The 24,347-nt window shown below is 37.5% G+C and overlaps 2 protein-coding genes across 8 annotated transcripts in view; one reads left to right on the top strand and one right to left on the bottom strand.

Annotated features, from left to right (window-relative positions):
* Positions 1-6,184: 6,184 nt before the first annotated feature.
* On the bottom strand, positions 6,185-18,196 carry DCAF16 (DDB1 and CUL4 associated factor 16). Of its 7 annotated transcripts, XM_059164936.1 has the most exons (4): positions 17,983-18,196; positions 11,868-11,937; positions 9,368-9,425; positions 6,185-9,249 (listed from the first exon to the last, which is right to left on the bottom strand). In XM_059164936.1, the coding sequence occupies exon 4, from the start codon at positions 8,641-8,643 to the stop codon at positions 7,993-7,995; it is 651 nt and encodes a 216-aa protein (XP_059020919.1). In that variant the 5' UTR covers positions 8,644-9,249; positions 9,368-9,425; positions 11,868-11,937; positions 17,983-18,196; the 3' UTR covers positions 6,185-7,992. The 7 variants fall into 7 exon arrangements, with proteins under 7 accessions (XP_059020919.1, XP_059020903.1, XP_059020896.1 ...); XM_059164920.1 differs by lacking the exon at positions 9,368-9,425 and having other exon boundaries at positions 6,185-9,264; XM_059164913.1 differs by lacking the exon at positions 9,368-9,425.
* Positions 18,197-18,251: 55 nt separating this feature from the next.
* Positions 18,252-24,347, top strand: part of NCAPG (non-SMC condensin I complex subunit G) — a 53,256-nt gene continuing 47,160 nt past the window's right edge. The window contains exons 1-5 of the mRNA XM_059164901.1: positions 18,252-18,523; positions 19,436-19,639; positions 20,314-20,542; positions 23,167-23,312; positions 23,591-23,675. Coding sequence (XP_059020884.1) covers positions 18,413-18,523; positions 19,436-19,639; positions 20,314-20,542; positions 23,167-23,312; positions 23,591-23,675 — 775 coding nt within the window. The 5' untranslated portion in view covers positions 18,252-18,412. The remainder of the gene's footprint in view (positions 18,524-19,435; positions 19,640-20,313; positions 20,543-23,166; positions 23,313-23,590; positions 23,676-24,347) is intronic.

The raw sequence follows: 24,347 nt of genomic DNA, 5'->3' as shown, positions 1-24,347 counted from the left end.
TGATCTGGCACGGTTTACACAATAGATTTGATGAAAGAGAAAACACACTTCACCACACATAATCATCTGCAATTAAGTAAAAATTTATTTGATTGTATAATAATGACATAAACAAATTATGGGGAAAATCTTCAATCAAAACTCAGAAAAAACCCTAAAGCATTATATGGGAATATATTATGGAGCTATCACTAGATTTAACTGTAGCTTGATAGCAAAAACAGTATGGAAGATGAGAGATAGTATTTCAAAATGTTATTTTTAAAGTAGGTAATTCCTTATGAAATTTAAAAATGCTATTTTTAAAGTAGGTGATTTCTTATGCTTTTGAATCAAGAGAGGCTAAAATTTAAATAATGTTGACAGTACTACTATAGGCTATGCATCATTTTTGTAAAGAGAAGAATTTTGAGAGTTTTCCTAAGCAAGGGACAAAGTTCTTTTTACAAAAAAAGTTATAATAGCTTTTTTTTCTGCCCTGAAAAAGCCTTCTGCAGTGGTTTACTGGAGCATCTAATGCAGTTGTGGAGTATGATACCTGAAGAAGCGATCTAATTGCTGACATAACTACAATTTTACTATATTTTCAATGTCAAGCTTCTAAAATCTGACTACTAAAATTGTAATAACTAATTACATAAAACTGAAATAAAATTTGAGATTTATATTCATAACATAGTGATGCTCCAGAATGTGTCCATCATCCAAAATCCAAAAATGTGTGTTTGGTGTACTTCTAATTGACTCCTTTTAACATTAGTCTAGTATTCCATGAACTTATCCTTTTGATTTTCCCTAATGTTCCAACATCTGTCTCGCTCCTTTCTGCATTTTCCATGTACTTACTTTGTTTCCAGTTTCCTTGAGACCTACTTCCTGAAACCCCCATCCTACTTACTTGACCTGGCAGCCATCCCAGCACTTTCTTTCATTGCATTCCTTCGTGAGGTCTTCTTTTCCAGATCCCAAGCCTTGTTTAGATTTACTCTTTTGTTTTGGTGAAGCATGTTCTGCAGGAGCCTCCTAAGAAAGGGTATACGGTAAGATAAAATTTTGAAATCATGCAAGTCTAAACTTTATTTTAGCACCATACTTGCTTGATTGGATTGTTGGGGTATAGAATTCTACATTGGAAATAATTTTTCCTTTTATATTTGAAGGCCTTGCTTTCTTTTTTCTTTCTTTCTTTCTTTTTTTTTTTTTAAGACTTCCTCAGTAACTCAGAGTGATCACTTCTCTACCATTCTCACTACTGAGTAACAGAGTGTTTTTTTTTTTAAAGATTTTCTTTATTCACTTGACAGACCGAGATCACAAGCAGGCAGAGAGGCAGGCAGAGAGGAAGGGAAGCAGGCTCCCTGCTGAGCAGAGAGCCCAATGCGGGGCTCGATCCCAGAACCCTGGGATCATGACCTGAGCCCAAGGCAGAGGCCTTAACCCACTGTGCCACCCAGGCACCCCAAGGCCTTGCTTTCACAGTCTCCCTTCAACCAGTGTTGTTACCAAGATCTAAATATCAGGGGTGCCAGGGTGGCTCAGTCAGTTAAACATCTACCTTCAGCTCAGAGTTCAGGGATTGAGCCCTGCGTGGGGCTCCCTGGTCAGCAGGGAGTCTGTTTCTGCTTCTGTCTCTGCCCCTGCTCGTGCTCAGATAAATAAAATCTTAAAAAAAAAAAAAAAAATCTAAATACCATTGTAAAAATATATTTTTAAAGATTTATCTGAGAAAGAAAAAGAGAGAGCAGGGGAAGGGAAAGAGAGAATCCTTAAGCAGACACCCCACATGTGGGGCTTGATCCCAGGACCCTGCGATCATGACCCGACCTAAAATCCAGAACTGGATACTTAACTGAGTCACCCAGGTGCCCGGTGAAAAATATCAAAAGTAACTCTTGTTTCATCTCCTTTGGCAACTTTTAGGATCTTTGTTAATCCTGGCATCCTGAAATATCATGGTATGCTTTTCTGTGTTTAATTCATTGTGCTGGGCACACAGTGGATTTTAATTTGTGACTTTTAATTTATGTGACTCGTGTCTTACATTTTGGGGAAATATTCTTTAATTTTGATATCTCTTTTCATCTCCTTTCTCTGTTCTCATTTTGGAGATCTTACTAATTAGATTGTGTATCCCATTCTGATCTTCTGCAATTACTTTTTGTTCTTTCCTATTTTCCATGTCTTTTGGTTCTACTTATTAAATTTTTTTCAACTCATCTTCCAACATAACTACTGAATGTTTAATTCTAGCTCTATTTTTCCAATATTTTTATTTTCTGATTGTTCATTTTTTCTAGCATCCTGTTCATATTTCATGGCTGCAGTATATTCTCCTATATTCTGAGGGTATGATAGGTTCTTCTGGGAGTTTTATGTTCTTTGCATTATTTCCGGGTTTTTGGTTCTTTTGATCTTCATGTTTTATTTAAATAGCCAACGTCTATTGATCCTTGGCTATCAGTTTATCATGATTATAAGAGCCTGGAAGCTATGTACGAGTGGACTCTGCGTTTTATTGTAACAGATAACCAAGTGGCAAGTTGTTTTTATAATTGTTCACCCCTCTGGCTGGGGTGGGTAGGACTGGGTATAAACCTAGCTGCCAGATTTGGAGCTAGCTAATTAACTGCCAATTAGCCAGCTGGAAAAGGGAACTGAAGGCCCATATTCAGCATACCGACATTTTCTCCCTCTCCTGTTTTCAGAGTAACACCTCACTAACACCACTACTCTTCTCAAGTCCCAGTTCTAATCCGTTTGATTTGTCCAGAGAATAAGCCTCCCATCTTTGGCTAGAAAGAATAAGAAGTAACCTGCTTCAAATCCTTGAGTCTTTGGGGGGATCTGGAAGGAAAAGATAAGTGTTCCAAATGTGTGGATCTTTCCTGCAATGCAGAATGGTTGCCACAACTGTGCTACCTATCAAGTTTTTTTTTTTTTTTTTTTTTTTTTTTAAAGTAATACTTATTCCCTTCATGGTAAAGCAGGTGAGAAATTAGCTGCTTAAAACATGGCTTAAAATTTAGCAGTTAATCCAAACAGAACACAGACAACAACAAAATTAACCTACCTATTATTGCGACAGGATTTTTAAAATGTGTCTGTAAATGTTTTACTGGTTATGTGATTATTTTAGCCAAATACAATGTGTCTCCTATAAAACTCTCATAGCAGCAATTGGGTTTCCCTTCTACCTCACCTGTCTAATCTTGGATCAACTATGTGTTTGTCTCCCTCTCCCCTAATCCACATCAAGTAGTTGGAGGTAAGTAGGCAACATATAATGGCAGAGCCAGACTGCGCTCCAGGAACTCCATGACTACAACCCACTAAATGCTCTTAACACATTTATAGAGCTGCCAGATTAAAAAATGGATTAAATGTGAATTTCAGATAAGTAATTTTTCCCGGTATAATATTTTATCAGAAATTCAAATTTATTTGGGCATCCTGTATTTTTATTTGCTCAATCAGTAACCCAACATATTTAAAGAAACAATGTGTAGGAAAGTGACCAACATAAACAAGTGGAGTATAAAGAGGGAAAGTGGGATCTGGACCAAAGCATTCAAGTCACTGGGAGTCTACATTACTACCAGGCAGGTAGCTAGGGGCTGACACTATATAACCCATTGTGTGATAAAGTCCTGTAGAATGCATTGGTTGTGGCTAACGTTAATGCTTTCAATTAACACAGAATTTAGTTCTCTAGGTGTAGGCCCCTTGTGTCACCGGAACTCTGCCACTGGTCAGGATCAAGTCTTTCTAGTTGTTCAGGGTGCAATCAAAAAACCAATCTAGGATATTCTTTCATGAAAAGTAGCCATACCCTTGGACTGTTCCAGATGTTTGGGTGCCTCCCAAAAAGCTATCCCTTCCAGACTATTGCCTAATTAAAACATTGAGAAACACCAGTTAATGTATTGGGTGTCAGGTCCCACACTTGACACTATGGATGGAATGTTAGTGTTAAATAAGCATAACTTTGGCAGTTAACCCAAACGTATTTTCCCCGAAGAAGAGCTCCTGAATTTACAAACTACAACACTGATTCTGACTGTTTAATCTGGTTTCTGCTGAAATCTAACTTGATACCACACCAACTTGGTTTCTGTGTATACTAGGAACTTAATTTTAATTGCCCAAACTCCAACTTGTTTAAAGATCCAATCCTAAACTGTCACTACCATTTTAAATCGACTCCATGTTATTTGGAAGCAACAACTCTGGGACTCTCTGCCTGCTCTCTTAAAATTATTTTTAAAATCAGGCATTCCTTTCCACATCTGAGAAGAGCTGGTCATAGTTCCCACAGCGAAGAGGAGTTGCATAGCCAGCAAGTGTCAGGTTGTTGTGTTACCTTTATCCTCCCCATTTTTTTGGTTTTATGTCCAAAACTATTGTATCATCCCACTGTTGCCACCAATTGAAAGGAAGAATTTATAGAGGACTGTGCACAATGATCAGACTCAAACATGTAACTGTTAACTAAACTTTAAAACTGGCAAAGATATGCCAGAGATTTTCTTTTTGATAACATAACTCGACACAGGAGAAATACCTGGTGGTTGGTGTCAGCTAGTACAGCTCCCTCAATTTCCCTCAGTCTAGTGGATATTGTTCATTGGTAGACTCATATGCCAGGAGCTTGCATAGACTTGTATCACGAAGTCTGACACGGCATCCAAACTTTCTGGGCTTTTCAATGCACCCTAGCCATATGAGCAAAACACTCCTGTCCCTGATCTTTATGTGCCATTGCCTTGTGAACTTATCAAATACAGCTTAAATATGTGTCTGAAAGATCTCTTTATCTATTCCTAAGCTGACTATCCCTTTTGGGGTTTCATTGTTGGAGTGTGGCCTCCATGCAACTTTCCACTACACTTGGATGGCCACACATTTACAAATATCTAAGGGTCTGTATAAGGGTTAGGCTAAGTTAATGTGACCCTAGGAAGCAAAAACAACATCAATGGCCAAAAGCTTTGGGGCGGTTTATATTGGCTCAATGTATATTATTTTTAAAAAGATTTTATTTGAGAAAGACACAGAGAGAGCAAAGCAGTGGAAGAGCAGAGGGAGAGGGAGAAGCAGACTCCCCACTGAGCAAGGAGCCAGATGTGGGGCTCAGGCTCTATCCTAGGACTCTGAGATCATGACCTGAGCAGAGGTCGGAGGCACAACTGACTCAGCCATCCAGACACCTCAGTTCAGTATATTTTAAAACTTCTTATGTATAGTACCTTATTTAATTTTGCACTCCCAGGGTCTGGATAGTAGGTACCCCATACTGTTATTAGATGAATGACATGTAAATTTCTAACAAGAGACATGTAAACATAATGGCCTGCTCCAAAAGGCATTAATTTTTCTAATACTGAAGGCAAAAGTAGAAAACAAAGACAGAAGAGAGAATTTATGAATCAGTAAGGAAATAACCCAAGTGATTTCTAAATTCCCTAACAGCTTTACTAATCTACTTTAATACCAGAATATTTTCATCATAGAAAAATTTTTTTTAAATGGATACTTATGATAGGAGTCCCATCAGGATAATCCCCAAAAGGCGATTTAAATCTGTCCCTCATCAGATATGTACCAATTTTTTCCTTCTCTTAGGAAAGCTGATGGGTTTAAAAGACATGACTATGGTCTTCTGTGCTCTAAGTATCTGGACTGCTTCAGAGGCTGTCTATATCTGCACTGAGAATATCTTTAAAGAATATTAATGTCTGTTGCTTTAGAAATCCTGTTTCCTTTGATAAATATTTCTATGAAAGCATAGTAAATTTGTCATTTCTCCTAATCCCTTGTGGGGGGAGGGTGAAAGTGGTAAATGCACCCCTAACCCCAGGTCCAGGACACACAAAAAGAAGTAAAGGCTAAAGGCTTTTTCTGGTATCTCTCATTTTGGGTAACCTGTAGTTATTTAACATATACAAACAAATGGGTTCAAATCCAGGTCTTGATTGAATATTTTCTTTTACAAGTATGTTTCATTTTCTAGAGCTGCCAAGTCACCTCCTATCAGAGACACTATATTCTTTTTCTTTCTTTCTCTCTTTATCTACCTACCTATCTATCTAATCAGTTGACTCTATTCAGCACTTAGTGAATACTGAATATGCTTTAAGGAAAGCAAGGTCTACCTCATTTGTTGGGAACAAATGATTATACTCTGTTCAGCATGTACAAAGCTGTTGGTTTATTCAGCTGCAGAGCTGGGGAAAGGCTTCCTTTCAAAGTGAATAGCAAAAACGCTTCATGGCAAGGCACTTTTATATATACACACAGAAAAAGGAACATATTATGGTTACATAAACATCAATATATTTTAATTTTCAGACCTCCCTACCTCTTCCCCCCTCCCCCTTAAAAAAAAAGGGAACAGGTTCTTATAACACTTTAAAAACCCAATTTCACAGAACATCTATACATAGGAACAGTTTCTGATACATTCAGTTACACTAACAGTATGATACGGTTTTTCAGTAATTTTCCATTAACAAATATCTTTTCTACCTACTACAAGTCCCTCTTTTTTTCTTAAGACATGAGAACTAAGGCTCAGTAGAAATAGTCATTGGATTATAAACATTCTCCTCTCTCCTTAAAGTTGCCATACATGTATAGAATTTGTGATTTCATAATGCTTCCATTTTTTTCATGCCACATCATATACAGTACTTAATTATGGAGAATAGGAAAAAGTAAAAGTAAAATGAAAGGATTTAAGATCTTTAACAATCTATTTTCTGATTCCTTTTAGATGCCCAGTCAACCAGGATCATACACACAGGTTTTATTCTATGGTAGACGTGTGAAAAGATTTATTGGTCCCATACATCTTCTTTTATGTATAATTTCTATGTTTTGATTCATTTAAATAAATGCACCAAGATTCATTTACAGGGGTACATTTCTCTTCCTTATTGAGCTAGAAGAAAATCTGAAGCTGATCTATGTAGAAAGACAATAAAGCTAAAACTCCAACTTCTGATAGATATACTATAGTGGTAAGTTCTTTAAAGTTAGAAGACTTCCTGAAATTTCTATGGATGTAAACAGTGCATAAAGTACTGCTGAGAACATTATACAGATGAAATATTTTAATTCACTAGCAGTTAATATTGAAAGCATAAATACCCTTAATCCTTTTCCCATTGATCTTTTAAAATGTGATGTGCTATTGACTAAAGTCTGAATGCCAAGATGCAGGAAACCTATTCCCTGCAGAACAGGTGTCTGTTTAACCCCTGGTTGCAATTTTTAGGCCAATGTAGCTAGAGATAGTGTGATGGGAACCTATGATATAAAGGTTTATACTGTAACTGCAGGTACTATATAACAGGCCCGAAGAAATGCAGCCTAGGTTTGAAACTGCACTCCCTTCCCGCAAAATAGGAACCCTAAAGGGTGCCATATATAGCCTATCTGTATAAAAGCTGGGAAATAAATCCATAGCCCCACCATTTTCTTTTGTCTAGGGAATTCAAATTCATGCAACTGTCTCACAGACACTAATGTTAGAAAAGAGTATGCTCAGAGAGGTGTTATTGGGAGTAGCTAAGTTCCTTCTTTCCCCACTGGCTAGTCTGAAGGTTAGGTAACAAAAGGGATAGGGAGCTACTACTTCTTCCTTCCTGTTCACAATGAGACATCTGGTCAAGAGTCCATTCAGTGAGGCAGAACAAATTGGTGGGGGAACTGAGTGTGGACAAGAGTCTACCTAACTTTTGTAATATGGTCCCTTTGGTCTAATTTTCTACTGAAGTTCTTTTTATCCACAGGATCTGTCAAAGGGCCTGCTCATCATGCATTTTCTATAGCTGAATTATGGGACCACTATACTTGGTAGTACTTACGGGCTTGTTAGGACAGGGCATGGTTTGGTTGAAAAGGCATTTGTTTCTCAACTGTGGTATGTGTGACTTTGTACTTCCTTCCTCAATCAGCAATACAAGAGAGATCAGAACAAATGGTGGGTCTTTAGAGTGATGTGGTTAAGAGTTTGTTAACTGCCTTCTGGAAGTCAGTGTACGAGTATGTAGTGTTGATGGGCTCAGTGCGGGTTGTTTCCTTAACTGTTTTAGTTAACCAGCCACAGCAACAACCAGAAACACATGAATTAGGGATCTGTTTTAGGTATTCAGGTATAGGAGTGGCCCTACTCAATGTTCGGCTTAGCTGTTTGGTGGCAAACTGCAGCGCTCCATTAAGAGTGGCATGATCTCTAGAAAGCCGACTGGCATTTGTAAGGGGCTTTTGAAAAGGTGGGACTCCACAAGAAGCCAGAGGAGGCCATTCAGGAATGGGTTCCAGTTTAGGTACACAATGGGAGCAATGGGAGAGTCTTAGACCTATTTCTCGAAGTATATGGACTGGTGTGCTTGGATCCAAGAGTTTAGCATGATATAACCAGGAATTAGGATTTAAAGGTTTCCAAGTTGTAGAGTATTTTAAAAGGCACTTAACCTGCCAGGCAAGACTCTCGAGAGGTGTGAGGTTGGGCACCACAGGGTCTTCTTCTTCAGAGGAATCCCACTCTTGCCCAGAACTCTCATTTAGGTAGTTAGCGTTTTCTTCTCCCTCACTTTCTGATTCTGATAAGGGGTCAGGAGAGGGATTTCTGGGACCCATTAGATTAGAACAGAAGAAACTAGAAAAAGGTAACAATCTAAGCCAGCAAAATATTGACTAAAACTAGCAAATAGAAACAAAAGGTGGAAAATCCTTCAGCAAGATTAATCTTGTCAGTCCATTACACACACACAGTATGCCTTTGGCTCATTATCACACTGTGCAGTTCTTCAAGATTATGTTGTATATTCTTCACTTACAAAGAAGACATCTCAGTTCTCAGGACCAGTTCAGTGTGTAAAAGTGTTAAGTCACTTACCAGCGGTGTGGTACAGGTCAGAGTCTCTCCTTCAAATCCTGGCTACCCAAGAAGAGAAGGGGTCCTCGCAAGCTGATTTTCTTAGCCTGTTCTCAATTGGTCGTGATACTGTGGAGACACTTTGTGTATTCTGTTTTGTTGGTAGGGATATTATATCTACTTGGTAACAAAAAGAAACAATGGTTGCCTTTGTTGTCCACCGGTGGTGCAAATTTTGTGCAGGGAGATGGTGGATGAGTTGTCAGGGACATCTGGTGTACATGGATCCGATGTTTTCCAGAGATGGTGCAAATGCCCTTGGAAACTGGTGACTTAGTTGTTGAACTATCTGGAAAGGTAGCTTTAACCTGTGAATGAAAAGACTAGAGAAATGATATTAAAGCCTGAAAGCAATGGGTAACATTACTGTCCATCTAACTTTATATGGAGTATTTAAGAACACAGGTGCTGAACATGAATACTTACTGGGCTTTTCCATCTCTCTGTCTTACTCTTAGGCAGATTTTTCTACTGGGAATGAATCCTGGAAAGGAGAGCCTGGGGTCATTCTAATCGTTTATTGGTACCTATCTGGGTCAGTTTATTTTTTAGTATACTGTTCTAGCCCCCAAAATTATTTCTGCAAAAGCAGTTCCTTTATGCCCCAAACTCCAGACAGAGAGCTGTAAAAGGTACTTTTTACCCTTTAGATGAGTTTGTTGGGATTAGTTTTAGAGGACCTGTCCTGGCTATAGAGCTGCTTAGGACTCTTGCTGGCACCCAAAGGTTGTGTTCATATAACCATATTCTATAGATATGAGAGAGAAATTTAAATCTCTTTTTTTCCTCATCAGGTATAATTCCTTTTTTAAAAAATAATTCTTAATATAGCAGAAATTACAATTACAATGAATGTAAACAGGTTAAGCTCATGGTTAAAAGATAGACACTCTGATTGGATTAAAAGAAACAAAACAAGATTCAATAATATGCAACCAACAGAAGATACTTCAAAGCAAAAAGACACAGAAAGGTAAAATGTAAAAGAATGGAAAAAGATGTTATCAGGCAACTGTGGACCAAAATAAAGCTGAGAAGCAATGTTAATACCCAACAAAAAAGATTTCAAGTCAAAAGATCTAAGGGACAAAGGACAATAACACCAGTAAAAGGAACAGAATAAAATTATATAGTACTCATCATAAACATTTACAATCCTGAAAGCACATCCTCAAAATTTCTCAAGCAACAATGGACAGAACTATATAAGCAGGAGACAGAATAAGCCTGAAAACAGTCAAAATATTAATACACTTTAGATGTTATGTCAGTAGTCAGAACTCTATACCAAAGAGAACAGATATTTGAGAGTGCACACTCACACACATGAAAACAGATAATGTATTAGGTTATAAAGTAAAACTAGATTCTGAAGGGTCTATTTCATTCAGACTAAATTCTCTGACCAAAATGAGTAAAAGTAATATTAAAGGTTAGTTAAAAGTAATTCTATGTTGGGAAGTTAAGTAACTCATGGGTTAAAATGGAAATTATAAAGGATATCAAATACTAAAACCAAATAATATAAACCACACAAGGCAAAATTTGTGGGACACGGGGAAACATGTACCTAAAAGAAAATTATAGCTTTGAATACGATGATGAGGAAATGAGGTTTAAATATCTACAAGTTAACCATTCAATTCAAAATAATGGAAATCAAGAGCAAAATAAGCAGGAAGGAAATAGAGGCAGAAATGATATAGCATACAGGAATAATACATAAGACTGATAAAAACTAAAAGATAGTTTTTTGAAAATATGAGTAAGAAAAGTGAAACTTATCAAGAAACTTAATACAAAAAGACAAAAAATAGATTAAAAATAAAAAAAACACAGGATGCCTGGGTGGCTAAGTTGGTTAAGTGTTGTCTGCCTTTGGCTTAGGTCATGATACCTGGGTTCTGGGATCAAGCCCTGCACTGGGCTCCTTGCTCAATGGGGAGCTACTTCTCCCTCTGCCTGCTGCTCCCCACTGCTTGTGTTCTCTCTCTGACAAATAAATAAATCTTTAAAAAAAAAAAAAAAAAGAAGACAAATATATACTAAATGGGAAAATCAAGATGAAATGGCTTAATTCTGTTAGAGAATTCTAAAATTCATATAGGAAGAAGTAGATAACTTGAAAAGACCAAACCAGTAAGTGTTTAAGAAAATGAAAAGGCACCAACCTCCTTTTTAAAGCACTAGGCCTATATGGTTTTATAAGTGAGTTCTACTAAACTTCCAAGGAAGTTAACTTATTTAAGTTGTTTCAGAAAAAAGGAAAAAAGCATAAAAACTGACAAATCCTTTTATGAAGATAACAAAATATTAATTCTAAACCTAAAGATGAACCAAATGAAAAAAGTACAGGCTCATTTCACCTGCAAAAATTCCAAATAATACCTAACAAAACCTAATAGTAGATTAAAGGAAAAAAATTAAAAAAAAAAAAAAAAAAAGAATATGCCATTCCATAGAACTTATCCCAGGGAAAGGAAGAATATCTCAACTTCAAAAAATTTTTTGGGTGTGGTGCAAAAATAATGAATACTGTTATGCTGAAAATAAAAAATAAATAAAAAAAAAAGAAACCCCCCCCCAAAATTTATAAATTTATTTCACCATTATAAGAAAATAAAGCAAAAAAAAAAATTTATTTTCATCAAGTGTATATATTTAACCTTTCTTAGTTCCTTTAAAAACAAAACAAAAGGGGTGTCTGGGGGTCTTCAAAAACAAAACAAAAGGGGTGTCTCAGTAGGTTAAGCCTCTGCCTTTGGCTCAGGTCGTGGCCTCAGGGTCCTGGGATCAAGCCCTGCATTGTGCTCTCGGCTCAGCCCTCTCCCTCTCTGCCTACCTGTGATCTCTTTCTCTCTCTCTGTCAAATAATTAAAAACTTAAAAACGAACAAACAAACAAAACAACAAAAAAATTTTCTTACCAAACTAGGAAGAAAAGTTATCCTCTTGATTTGGTAAATGTTATCACCAAAAACTTTCAGCAAATATAACCTACAGGAGAAAATTTAGATATATTCCCTCTAAAAATACAATGAGATAAGGATAGCCATGATAACTGATATTGCCTAATACAGTACCAAAAGTCCTAATCAATGCTATAAAAATAAGAATAATATAAAAAAGAATAAATGACAGGTGTAAGAACTGGAAGAAAAGAGACGCAACAATTTACAAATGATATGGTCATCGAATTAAAAAAAAACTAACATATCAACAATTAGAGCTAATAAAAAGGCTCAACAAAGTTTCTGGATTTGAGATTAATCTACGGATATTCATTACTTATTATATAGTATATACCACTTACTGTTCTAGGAACTGCAAATGTTAACTCCTTTAAAGTTCTCCTAACAACCCTATTAGACAGGTGCTTTTATTCCCTCATTTTAAACATGAGGTTTAAGTTACCTGCTCAAGGCCATAGCTCTACTAAGTGACAGGATGTGGATTTGAACAGAGGAACTTTTAACTTCTACACAAGCAATACTAAAAACATGTATTACATATTCAAGCGAGAAAAAAAACCCAGCCCCAAACTTCTCATGGATCTAGGAACTACCTAATAATATATAAGACCTCTGAAAAATGTAAAATTCTAATAAAAAACATAGAAGGTGATTTAAAAATCTTGGAACAAATGAATATTAAAGGGGTTCTTGGCCTACAAGACATTAACACATATTACAAAAATCACAGACATTAAAATAGGGCAGTCAGTGTATTGGAACAAAACAGTCCAATCAAACAGAACAAAACTCAGAAACTCAGCCATATAAAGTTTTGGAATGTAGTACAAAATAAAGTTATCATATAAATCAAGGGGGGATGGAAGTATTTAGTACATAATATTGGTAAAGCTGGGGCGCCTGGGTGGCTCAGTGAGTTAAGCCTCTGCCTTCAGCTCAGGTCCTGATCTCAGGGTCCTGAGAGATCTGAGTTAAGCCTCTGCCTTCAGCTCAGGTCGTGATCTCAGGGTCCTGCTGAGCAGAGATTCCCGCATGGGCTCTCTGCTCAGCAGGGAGCCTGCTTCCTCCTCTCTCTCTGCCTGCCTCCCTGCCTCCCTGTGATCTCTCTCCCTCTGTCAAATAAATAAATCCTTTAAAAAAATATTGGTAAAGCTGGCTTATTACATAAAGAAAAACCAAACTGTATATATACCTATATAATTTTACATACAAAGGAGGACTCATGTTGGATGAAAGACCTAAGTGAGAATGGTAAACTATGACATTAAAAGAATATAATACAAGAATATAGAATATCATTATGACTTGAGGCCAGGAAGACTTATTTTTATTATTATTTTAAGATTTTATTTATTTATTTTAGAGATAGGGAGAGAGAGAAAGAGAGTGTGAATGTGTGTGGGGGGAAGAAGCAGAGGGCGAGGGACAAGAAGACTCCATACTGAGTACAGAGCCCCATGTGTGGCTTGATCCCATCACCTTGAGACCATGATCTGAGCCGAAATCAAGAGTTGGATGCCCAACTGACTGAGCCACCCAGACATCCCACAGGGAGACTTTAAAATGAAAAAAACATAAAGCACATGACCAAAAAATGGGGTTTTCAAATACATCAAAATTAATTATTTCTGGATTGAAGATAACAAGAACCAACTTGACTACAAATTCACAATAAAAAGAAAGCAACCTCAACAAAGGGCAAAGGACAAAAATATTCAATTTACAGAAGAGAAAAATCAACTGGTCATTAGCCATATGATGAGTTAAGAGTTATCACACTATTCTACTTGGTAAAAATTAGAAAGCTGGAGACAATGCTAAGTGTTAGAGAGGAGACAAAGGAACAACACCTGTAGGAACCAGTACTGCTGGTAATATTATAGCCTGGGGTAATTTTTCTGAAGAGAAATCTGGCTGCACCATTTAGCCAAACTCTTTGCACATCTCATGATTCAGCAATTCTACTTGTGTGTGTGTGTGTATACATATATACATACGTGTGTGTGTGTGTGTGTGTATACAGTAAAGAAATTCTCCATTAAGACCAACATGTATTCTGAAGCTTCATTTTTGGTGGTAAGAAGCATCCTAGGTTTCCATCACTGGAGGAATGGATAAGCAAAATGTGGTAAAAGCACACTAGAAGTATACATAGCAACATAGATGTACTAAAGGCAAAACTCTAAATGTAAAAAGCAAAAACCAAAATATCAATATCCCATTTGTGCCATTCTGTAGGACTGATTTTCAAAATGAGTTAGTAAAATCTCTAGTTTCAAATACATACTAAGCTGTGCTAATAACATATGGAATGGCTTCAGGTCAATATTCCCCTAAAGAACATTTCTCTGGTTTTTACACATTCTCTTTACTTAACTCTGTTCCCCAAAATGTCTGGCATATATTACAGTTTAGTAAGTCTTTTAAAAGAAAATGAGAGATGACAAAGGTCTGCTCTAAGTAACTATACAAGCATGTTCTATTTTTATTCTATGAAGACAAAAATTCTCAAATTATATTCAGATGATTGGGTAATATGTTGCACAAAGACAAATGAAAGAAATTTTTAAAGCAGAATCAATATTGCTACATCTTTACTAGATTCCACCTGCAAGATTATTACTGAGCTATTATTGTTAGTGTTACTCAAAGCACTCTTTAAAATGCCCACTGTACTTTGAAGACTCTTTGGAGGCATATGTAATTCTAGAGTGAACCCATCACTGGACTCCTTTACATTCTATGTGTATCATTTTCCCACATCAAAACTGAATTAACCACATCTATTGCATTTACTCCTACCTATAATTTACCTTTAAAGAGTGACTACCATAATTTCAGAACTACATAGCCTTACCTTACAAAATCTTCACTTTTGTCATTTCTCCAACTAAACTAAGTTTACCCAGAACAGGAAGAAATTTATTCCCATAGTTGGTATCACTTGTTTTTTCCCACAAAACTAAAAGCAAAACTGAAGAAACAGGTAAGCTTTAAGGCAGTGAGACTAGGATGTTTAATTAGCATCTTTTTTTTCAGCTTTATTGAGGTACATGACATATATTTAACATGTGCAATGTGATGTTTTATGTATATACCGTGAAATGATTACCGCAAACAAGTTACTAATACATCCAACACCCCAGTTACCATTTTCTTGCACGTGGTGTGAACACTTGAGATCCAGTCTCAGCAAATTTCAGGTATACATACATTATTACTAACTATGGTCACTAGGCTGTACACTAGGTTTCCAGAATTTATAACTCCAAGTTTGTACTTTGTCCAATGTCTCCCAATTTCCTCCATCCCCCAAGGCACTGATAACTTCCATTCTACTCTTTGTTACGATGAGTTTGACTTTTTTTGATTCTGCATATAAGTAGGATTATACAGTAGTTGCCTTTCTGGGTCTGGCTTATTTCACTTAAAAGAATATCCTCCAGGCTGACCCATATTGTAGCAAATAGCAGGATTTCCTTCCTTTTTAAGACTAAAGAGTATTCCATTATATATAAATCACACCTTTATCCATTCATCCATTCATGGGCACTTATGTTGTTTCCGTATCTGGCTATGGTGACTAATGCTGCAATGAACATGGGAGTGCAGATACATCTTTTGAGAAAGTTATTTCATTTCCTTTGGCTATATACCTAGATAGGACTGCTGGATCACATAGGTATTTGTTTTTAATTTTTTGAAGAAACTCCAGACTGTTTTCTATATAATGGCTATGACAATTTACATTCCCACCAAAATGTATAAGGGTTCTCTTTTCTCCACATCCTCACTAACACTTGTTATCTTTCGATTTTTTGCTAATAGTCATCCCAACAGGTGTGAGGTGATAGCTCACTGAAATTTTGATTTGCATTTCTCTGGTAATTAGTGTTGTTGAGCACCTCTTCATATACTTGTTGGCTGTATGTCTTCTGTGGAAAAATGTCTATTCAGGTCTTTTGCTTATTTTTTAATTAGGTTTTTGCTTTTTACTTATTAAATTGTAGGATTTTCTTATATATTTTGGATATTAAGTCCTTATGGGAAATATACTTTGCAAAGGTTGCCTTTTCACTTTATGATCCACCTTTCTTTTTTATGTTTCAGATTATAATGGTCAAAAAATACTAAACAAAACCTTGTTACTAAAGCCTAAAAAAAGTTAATCAGTATAGTTAGGCTGACCTCTGGTGGCCAGATGCCTCATCCTTCAGTATCTGACAAAATGATACAAAGTCCTCTCTGATTAGTGGAGAGATCATCCAATAAAATACAGTAAAGGAAATAATATTGTTAGAAACTTCAGAGTCAGAGGAACAGGTAGTAAGGACCCAAAGAATAAAAAAGCTGAGCAATTAAAGGCCACAAAATAAGAAAAATGTCTCTAAATGTCAGTTTGTTCTAATTTCTAGTCCGCCAATTTTACATGAAAAACAAATGGCATACACAATGGTTCTCAAAATAATAACTGTTTCACACTATCAAATAATGTAGTCACTGGCCCCATTCGTCTATGGAGCACCCAAAATGTGGCTAGTGTAAAATAACACTTAACTTCAAAGACTAAGTAGACAAAAAAAAAAGGAGAATGTAAATCATTCCATTAATAATTTGTTGATTACATGTTGAAATAATATCTTGGATATACTTGGCTAATATCTTAATGCCATTTCCAGCTTTCTTTCTCCATAGCTTTCCAGGCATTTTACATTTAGCTACTTGTGTTAGCAGTAATATCCCATGTTTTTCAGCCTCTACGCTTTTGCTCCAGCTGATTAACCTAAAATACTCATACTTCTTTGCTTTTTCTGAATTAGACCTCTTAAAGATTTTTTTTTTTTTTTATTTGTTTGACAGATAGAGATCCCAGGTAGGCAGAGAGAGAGAGAGAGAGGGAGGAAGCAGGTTCGCCGCGGAGCAGAGAGCCCGATGTGGGGCTCGATCCCGGGACCCTGGGACCGTGACCTGAGCCGAAGGCAGAGTCTTTAACCCACTGGGCCACCTAGGCGCCCCTGAATTAGACCTCTTGATAATCTGAAATTATAGGCAGCCTAAATGCAACCATTTCATTACTTTAGCATTTGAATACTTACAGTGTCGTATGTATAATACGAAACAAGAAAATGGGTGAATAAATTATCAAATATCCATAGAACAGAATACTACAGCAACCTATCTGTGCCTCTGTTTCTTCATCTTAAAAGGAGCTAGAAGTTACATTATCGGGGTTGTTGGTAAGGGCTGAATGAACTAAAGTGCTTAGAATAAGTGTCTGGCAAATAAGGTGTAAGTTATTATTATGAAAGTATTCATATTAATAAATCTCAACAACAATACTAATTGAAAAAAGCAAGTTGCAAAGGACTATTTTGTTTGCAAATGACGATTTATATAATGTTGGAACATGAAAACAATGTATTTTTCAGAGACTTATTCATATGTCATTAATACATAAAACAGTTGACTTCAGAAGAGCTGTTAATGATGGAGAGAGAAGGTAATTCAATTGGAAAAAGGTAGGCAGGCGGCTCAATAATCTATTTCTTTAGCTGGCTGTGAGTATTGAGATGTTTTTGTCTGATATAATTCCATTTTTTTTTTTTTTTTTAAGTTTAAAGACCTAGTTCCTCCTGGAAGGCATTCCAAATTTCTTTTTCTTTACCACTACCCTAAACACCATCCCGTGTTCTCCTTTGTTGAATACACTGTCGTTATGCACCTCGGTAGCTAGGCCTCGGGAGCTGGTGCATCTAGAATAAGCTGGGTCTAAATTAAATCATGCCTCTCTTCACAGCTCTTCCCAGACTGCCTCCCTTTTGCAGACCCTCCACCAGCCGCCGTCCGAGAAAGTTGAAAATGACGGAGGCGCGCTTCCCTCAGCAGACCTCGTAACTCAGCAGATCGGGAACGTCTGCTTTCTCGGCGGAGGCCGGGCCGCTGCCCAGCCTCCAGCACGCCCTCTCCCCTTCTCGACGGATCTCTAAACGAACCCCTACGCTTGGCATCCCCAGCTCCCCTATTTAGCCGGAGCAGAAACTGTTCCCCTCAGCAGATTCCCTGTTCTCACCCATAGAAGATCCTTTCTTCTTTCTCGCCCCACGCCAAGGGGCACGACCCGGATAGGCCTGGCACCACTATCTCTGCCTGGACCGCAAAACCGCCCTCCGGCAGGTGTCCGATGCCACTTCCGGGCAAGGCGACGATCCTCTTACAAACGCCACTTCCCACTCGCAAAACCGCCGCGCAGATCCTAAGCGCATGCGTCCAAAGTGCCTCATTTGAGGGAGGTGGCCCTCTCTCTTCCCGCTCCCGCGGCAGTCTCGCGGTATTTCCTTCTCCCGCGGGAGTTATTTGAATGCTCAGGCGGTAACTCCACCCTGGGTGCTCAGCCGCGGGCCGAACCCGGACCTGAGGCGATTTTGTATCCTTGACCTGCGCTCTGTAGGGCTCCTGCAGCCCGCAGCAGACGAGGCTCGTCCCGGCCGGGTCCCGCTGCCATGGGGGCGGAGAAGAAGCTGCTGCCGGTTAAGGAGGCCTTTCAGCTGGCGCAGCAGCCGCACCAGAACCAGGCGAAGCTAGTGGTGGCGCTGAGCCGCACCTACCGCACGGTAAGCGCGGCCCGGGGGCTCGGCCGCCGCCCCTCGCCCCCCTGGGACCAGCTTCCCCCAGGAGCCTCCCATGACCCTCCGGACTCCAACCTTCTGAACCAGTTCGGAGAGGCCTGGAGGCCTGCCCGACGTCGCCCGGGCACCCCCTCTCCCCAGCAGCCTCCGGCGCGGACCGTTAAATCTTTGTGAATTTGGAAAGCAACGTTTACGAGCACCTGGCGGACCAGGCGCCAAGTGTGGCGCCGCTGGGTGGAACCGAACGGGGAGGTTCAGCGGTTGCTGTCCCTCAGGTCACCGCCCACACCAGGAGCGCCAGAGTCTTCACAGTTAAATTGAATGGAATCACCGAATAACAAATTAACCATTAAGACCCGGATCTTTCTATTTATGTAACTACTGTTTTGAGTGGTGCCTTGAGAAGAATAGGACAATGACTTTCGTGAAAATAAATTATTTTGAGGTCCAAGAAAAACTAAGTTAATATACTCGGGTTTTAGGATGTGAAAAGGTACTTGCTGTGTAAAATTAAGGCTAAATGTAAAATATGAAAGCCATTGTCGATTTTGGGTGGTTTCATGAGGAAGCTTATTTTTACTAATCTGGCACCAAGCATATTGAGAATTCAAGGGTATTAAGAGTCAAAGGAATCCTTTCACTGTCAATATTCACATTTGTTTTCCTTGGAAAAGTACATTTTTCTGGAGAGAAATTTGTGCAGGGTTTTTTGTTTTTGTTTTTGTTTTGTTTTGTTTTGTTTTTTCTTTGATAGTTTGGAAACTGAACTGAGAGTTCACTAAATAATGATTTTAGTTTTTCTGAGTTATGACTAGGGCTTTCAGCACTCTTCCGGTACTGTTGGGAAAAAGGGATTGTATCAGTGCAGTTTGTGAAGGGTTTCTCTTTGTCTTTCAGGTGGATGTTAAAACAGTTTTTCATGAGGAGTTTGTTCATTATCTTAAATATGCTATGGTGGTCTATAAACGTGAACCAGCCGTGGAAAGAGTAATAGACTTTGCAGCCAAGTTTGTTACTTCATTTCACCAGTCAGATACGGAAGATGATGAGGAAGAGGAAGATGGTGGCATTTTAAATTATTTGTTTACCTTTCTTTTAAAGGTATGAAAACTGGAGCTTTGGGGAAGTACTGTAGAAAATTTTGCATATTAAAAGGGCCATGGGAGTTTATATGTCTTAGAGAATGAAATCTTTATTTATTTATTTTTTACAGAGAGAGAGAGAGAGAGAGATCACAAGTAGGTAGAGAAGCAGGCAGACAGAGAGGGGGAAGCAGGCTCCCTGCAGAGAGGGAGTGGGGCTCTATCCCAGGACCCTGAGATCATGACCTGAGCTGAAGACAGCGGCTTAGTCTACTGAGCCACCCAGGTGCCCCAAGAATGAAATATTTATTAACTGAGAAAATGTCTGTGAATGAGTCTCTGCCTTTTGTAGGAAATACTAGAACTGTCATTGAGATTAAAATATGGACTTAAAATAACTGCAGTATTAAGTTTTTAATGATCTCTCTTAGCCAGTTCTCAGAGCATTTTAAATGAGTTTTCTGTTTTAGAAGTAAAGTAAGAATTACTACAAAGAGAAGTATGCTCTTGGAATTTAGCTTATATTGTGTGTATTGTGAGACTTTTAGTATGCATATGGATAAAGGTAGCATTGTAGTTTCTCTGCAAGTAATGAATTATTTTAGTAATGAAGAACTTTAGTAAGTTTCTGAATTCTAAACAAATTCAAATGATATGTGATTGTAAATAAATTGTAATTTGTTCCCATTTCAGTCTCATGAAGCAAACAGCAATGCAGTTAGGTTTAGAGTGTGCCAGCTCATAAACAAGCTGTTGGGAAGTATGCCAGAAAATGCCCAGATTGATGATGATTTGTTTGATAAAATTAATGAAGCCATGCTTATTAGATTGAAAGATAAAATTCCAAATGTGAGGATACAGGCAGTTCTGGCCCTTTCACGACTTCAGGATCCCAAAGATGATGAATGTCCTGTTGTTAATGGTAGGTGTAACTTCCTAAATTCTTTTTCATTTCCTTGACTTTGTTAAATTCTGTGTAGAGAGCTTTATTTTCCCATCTCTCTCTCTATGTAAAATCGTATAGGTCAAATATATATACATATATATATGTATATATATTTAATTTATATATGTATTTATAGTTTATATATGTAACCAAGTTATATATATAATTTATATTAATATATGTATGATTTTTTTAAATACCCAGGTAGCCACCACCCAAATTAAAAAAATAGAGCATCATCAGTGCCTTTGAAGTCTACCTTATGTCCCACCCAGTCTCCATCAGAGTTAATGATTATCCTGAATTTTGGGTTAATTATTCTCTTGTCTTTCTGTTTAAACAATTAACCACATGTGTGTACCTTTAAAAAAGTTTTGCTTGTCATTTTTGTGTGCTATATGAGTCATACTTTTCTGTACTTTCCAATAATATATTTATAATTATAACATTCATCCATGTTGATATATTTACTGTCTTAGAGCATTCTGTTGTATAAATTGTAACACAGTTAATTATTTCTAATAATGACAGACCATCTGGTTTCCAGTTATTTTGCTCTGCAAAAATGGTGTTGTTGCTATGAACTTCTTATCATGGCTTCTGGTGCACAGGTTAAAGAGTGTTTTCTGGGATATATACCTAGGGTGGACTTATTAGCATATGTGCACATTCAGCTTTATTAGATAAGACACAAGTGTTCTACAAAACAGTTTACCAATTAATACCCCCAGTAACAGTACATAAAAACATTCATTGATCCATATTCTCTCCAGTGTTAGATATTGTCAGATTTTAAAATTTTTGTTTATCTGTTTGTGTGTGTGATATATATCCTTTTTTATGCATCTTTTCATATATTTAACAGTCAGCTGTATTTCTTCTATATAATGCCTATTAATGTGTTCTCATTTTTGGAAAGAAATTCTGGAGTTGTATGAATTGTAGATCTTTTTAAATTTTAGATGGCTCTTTGTTTCAACCTCTTTGGGATATCTTCTGTTAGAAATTACTAATGTCAAAATTAATCAGTCTCTGACTTTATGACTTGTGCTTTTTTTCTTTTCTTTTTTTTGATTTGCACTTTCTTTTGTTTAAGAAATTTTTCTCTGCCTCTGGGCTTGTAAAGATACCATATTCCACCTTTCCATATATGCCTATCTATGACGTTTCGGGCACATGTTCATTTTTCTCTTTGTCCTTGTTACTAGCTTTATAGTCAGTTGTTTTTTTTAATTTATTTTTTTAAAGATTTTATTTATTTATTTGACAGAGAGAGATCACAAGTAGACGGAGAGGCAGGCAGAGAGAGAGATAGAGGGAAGCAGGCTCCCTGCTGAGCAGAGAGCCCGATGCGGGACTCGATCCCAGGACCCTGAGATCATGACCTGAGCCGAAGGCAGTGGCTTAACCCACTGAGCCACTCAGGCACCCAATAGTCAGTTTTGATTAATATTTTTTGGTGTTAAATGGTACACATAATATTGTATAAAATAAATGTTTAATAGTCAACATGTACTTAAGTATAAAACTGGGGAAAGGGGCGCTTGAGTGGCTCAGTGGGTTAAGCCTCTGCCTTCAGCTCAGGTCATGATCTCAGGGTTCTGGGATCAAGCCCCGAATCGGGCTCTCTGCTCAGCAGGGAGCCTGCTTTCCCCCCTCTCTCTCTGGCTGCCTCTCTGCCTACTTGTGATCTCTCTTTCTCTCTTTCTCTGTCAAATAAATAAATAAAAATCTTAAAAAAAAAAAAAACTGGGGAAAATTTGAAAAGTAAGGGTGAATAAACATTTACATACAGGGAATGGATTTGGTTTCAGGGAGTAAAACGGAACTTTTTTTTTTACAAAGCCTTATTATTTTAAAATATATTGCCTGCTATGCTAGCCTTTCTTCTAGATCTTGATTAGCAAAGACATAATCTTATTGATGGATTTTCCATAATCTTTAGGGCTCTTTGTTTTTAGTTTTAGCCTTTGTGCCTAGTCTGTTGACAAATTTCTTATTCTATTTTTTTTTTTTTTAAAGATTTTATTTATTTATTTGACAGAGAGAGATCACAAGTAAGCAGAGAGGCAGGCAGAGAGAGAGAGGAGGAAGCAGGCTCCCCACTGGGCAGAGAACCCGATGTGGGACTCGATCTCAGGACTCTGAGATCATGACCTGAGCCGAAGGCAGAGGCTTTAACCCACTGAGCCATTCTGGCGCCCCTCTTATTCTATTTTTTAGAGGAAATTGGCAGAGAAAAATCTTTCGCTAAAATTAAATGTGTAAGACTAAAAAATGAATATTTTTTAAAGATTTTATTTATTTATTTGACAGAGAGAGACCATGCAAGAGAGGGAACACAAGTGGGGGTGGGGAGTGGGAGAAGGAGAAGCAGGCTTCCTGCTGAGCAGGGAGCCTGGTGTGGGGCTCCATCCCAGGACCCTGGGATCATGACCTGAGCTGGAGGCAGACACTTAACAACTGAGCCACCCACGTGCCCCCAAAATGAATATCTTTATAAAACATGTTGTCAGATATCAAAATGTGGGCTATCTTATGACTGTGGTTAAATAGATAATATTTCTTTAGTGTACTAAAATGTATTGCTCTATTTTTAGCATATGTTACTTTGATTGAAAATGATTCAAATCCAGAAGTTAGGCGTGCTGTGTTATCATGTATTGCACCATCAGCAAAGACTTTGGCAAAAATTGTGGAGCGTACCAAGGATGTAAAGGAGGCTGTCAGAAAGCTGGCTTATCAGGTAAATAGGCCTAGTAACTTGTGTAGACATATTCTTAAAATATTTTTGAAAAATATTTGGCATGTAATAATGATTTCTTCAATTTTTATGTATTTTTATGAGATTTTTATGGATGGAGAGTATAGATAATTTAGGTAGATTCTTATTACATTGAATGTGTTACCAGATATTAAATTGTTTTGGAAATTCTGGGTTATTAGATGGAAATATTACTAGTTATGAAATATGTAGACTGTTGAGTTTAATGACCACCTTATTATCATTACTATCTCTTTAAGGTTTTAGCTGAAAAGGTTCATATGAGAGCTATGTCCATTGCTCAGAGAGTAATGCTCCTTCAACAAGGTCTTAATGACAGATCAGGTAAGATAGACTTCTGTATATACAAAACATCACTAGGTTTTGCTGTAGTAGATTTTGAAGATTTAGAAAGCATGTGTCCTTAATTATGTCAAGTAAGCTTGTCATTGACTTGGCCTGTCAAAGTTTAGCTGGTTACATCATGTAGAAAACATTTCAAAGGGTTAAAGATCCTGGTAGTTAAAGGAGCGGTGTTTTTTAAAAAATTTTCCTGTGTTTTACAGATGAAGAAACTATATCTGAAGGCTATATAGCTAATTTATATCAGAGGTAGGGCAGAAACTCTTTTCAACTCTCTCTCATATAAAGAAGTGCTATCTATTCCCTTATTCCCTTTGTGTATTTCTTTTCTTTTCTTTTTCTTTCTTTTTTCTTTTTTCTTTTCTCTTTTTTTTTGGTATTTGAGAGAGAAAGAAGCAGATGACCTCCCACTTAGGTTGAGGAGGAAGGCCTGACACTGGGCGTAATCCCAGGAATCCCTGGAATATGACCTAACCTGAAGGCAGACACTTAATGGACTGAGCCACCCAGGCACTCTCCCCTTTGTGTATATCTTGATAGGAATGTGTGCCATGCTATGGAAACAGAAATTAGGAATGATCAGAGTAGCATAATTTTCCTTTTTTTTTTTTTTTTAAAGATTTTATTTATTTGACAGAGAGATCACAAGTAGGC

The sequence above is a fragment of the Mustela lutreola genome, chromosome 1 (genome assembly GCF_030435805.1).
Source record: "Mustela lutreola isolate mMusLut2 chromosome 1, mMusLut2.pri, whole genome shotgun sequence".
Lineage (NCBI taxonomy): Eukaryota > Metazoa > Chordata > Mammalia > Carnivora > Mustelidae > Mustela > Mustela lutreola.
Note: the sequence above shows the minus strand (reverse complement) of the source record. Positions and strands in the feature narration are given on the sequence as shown.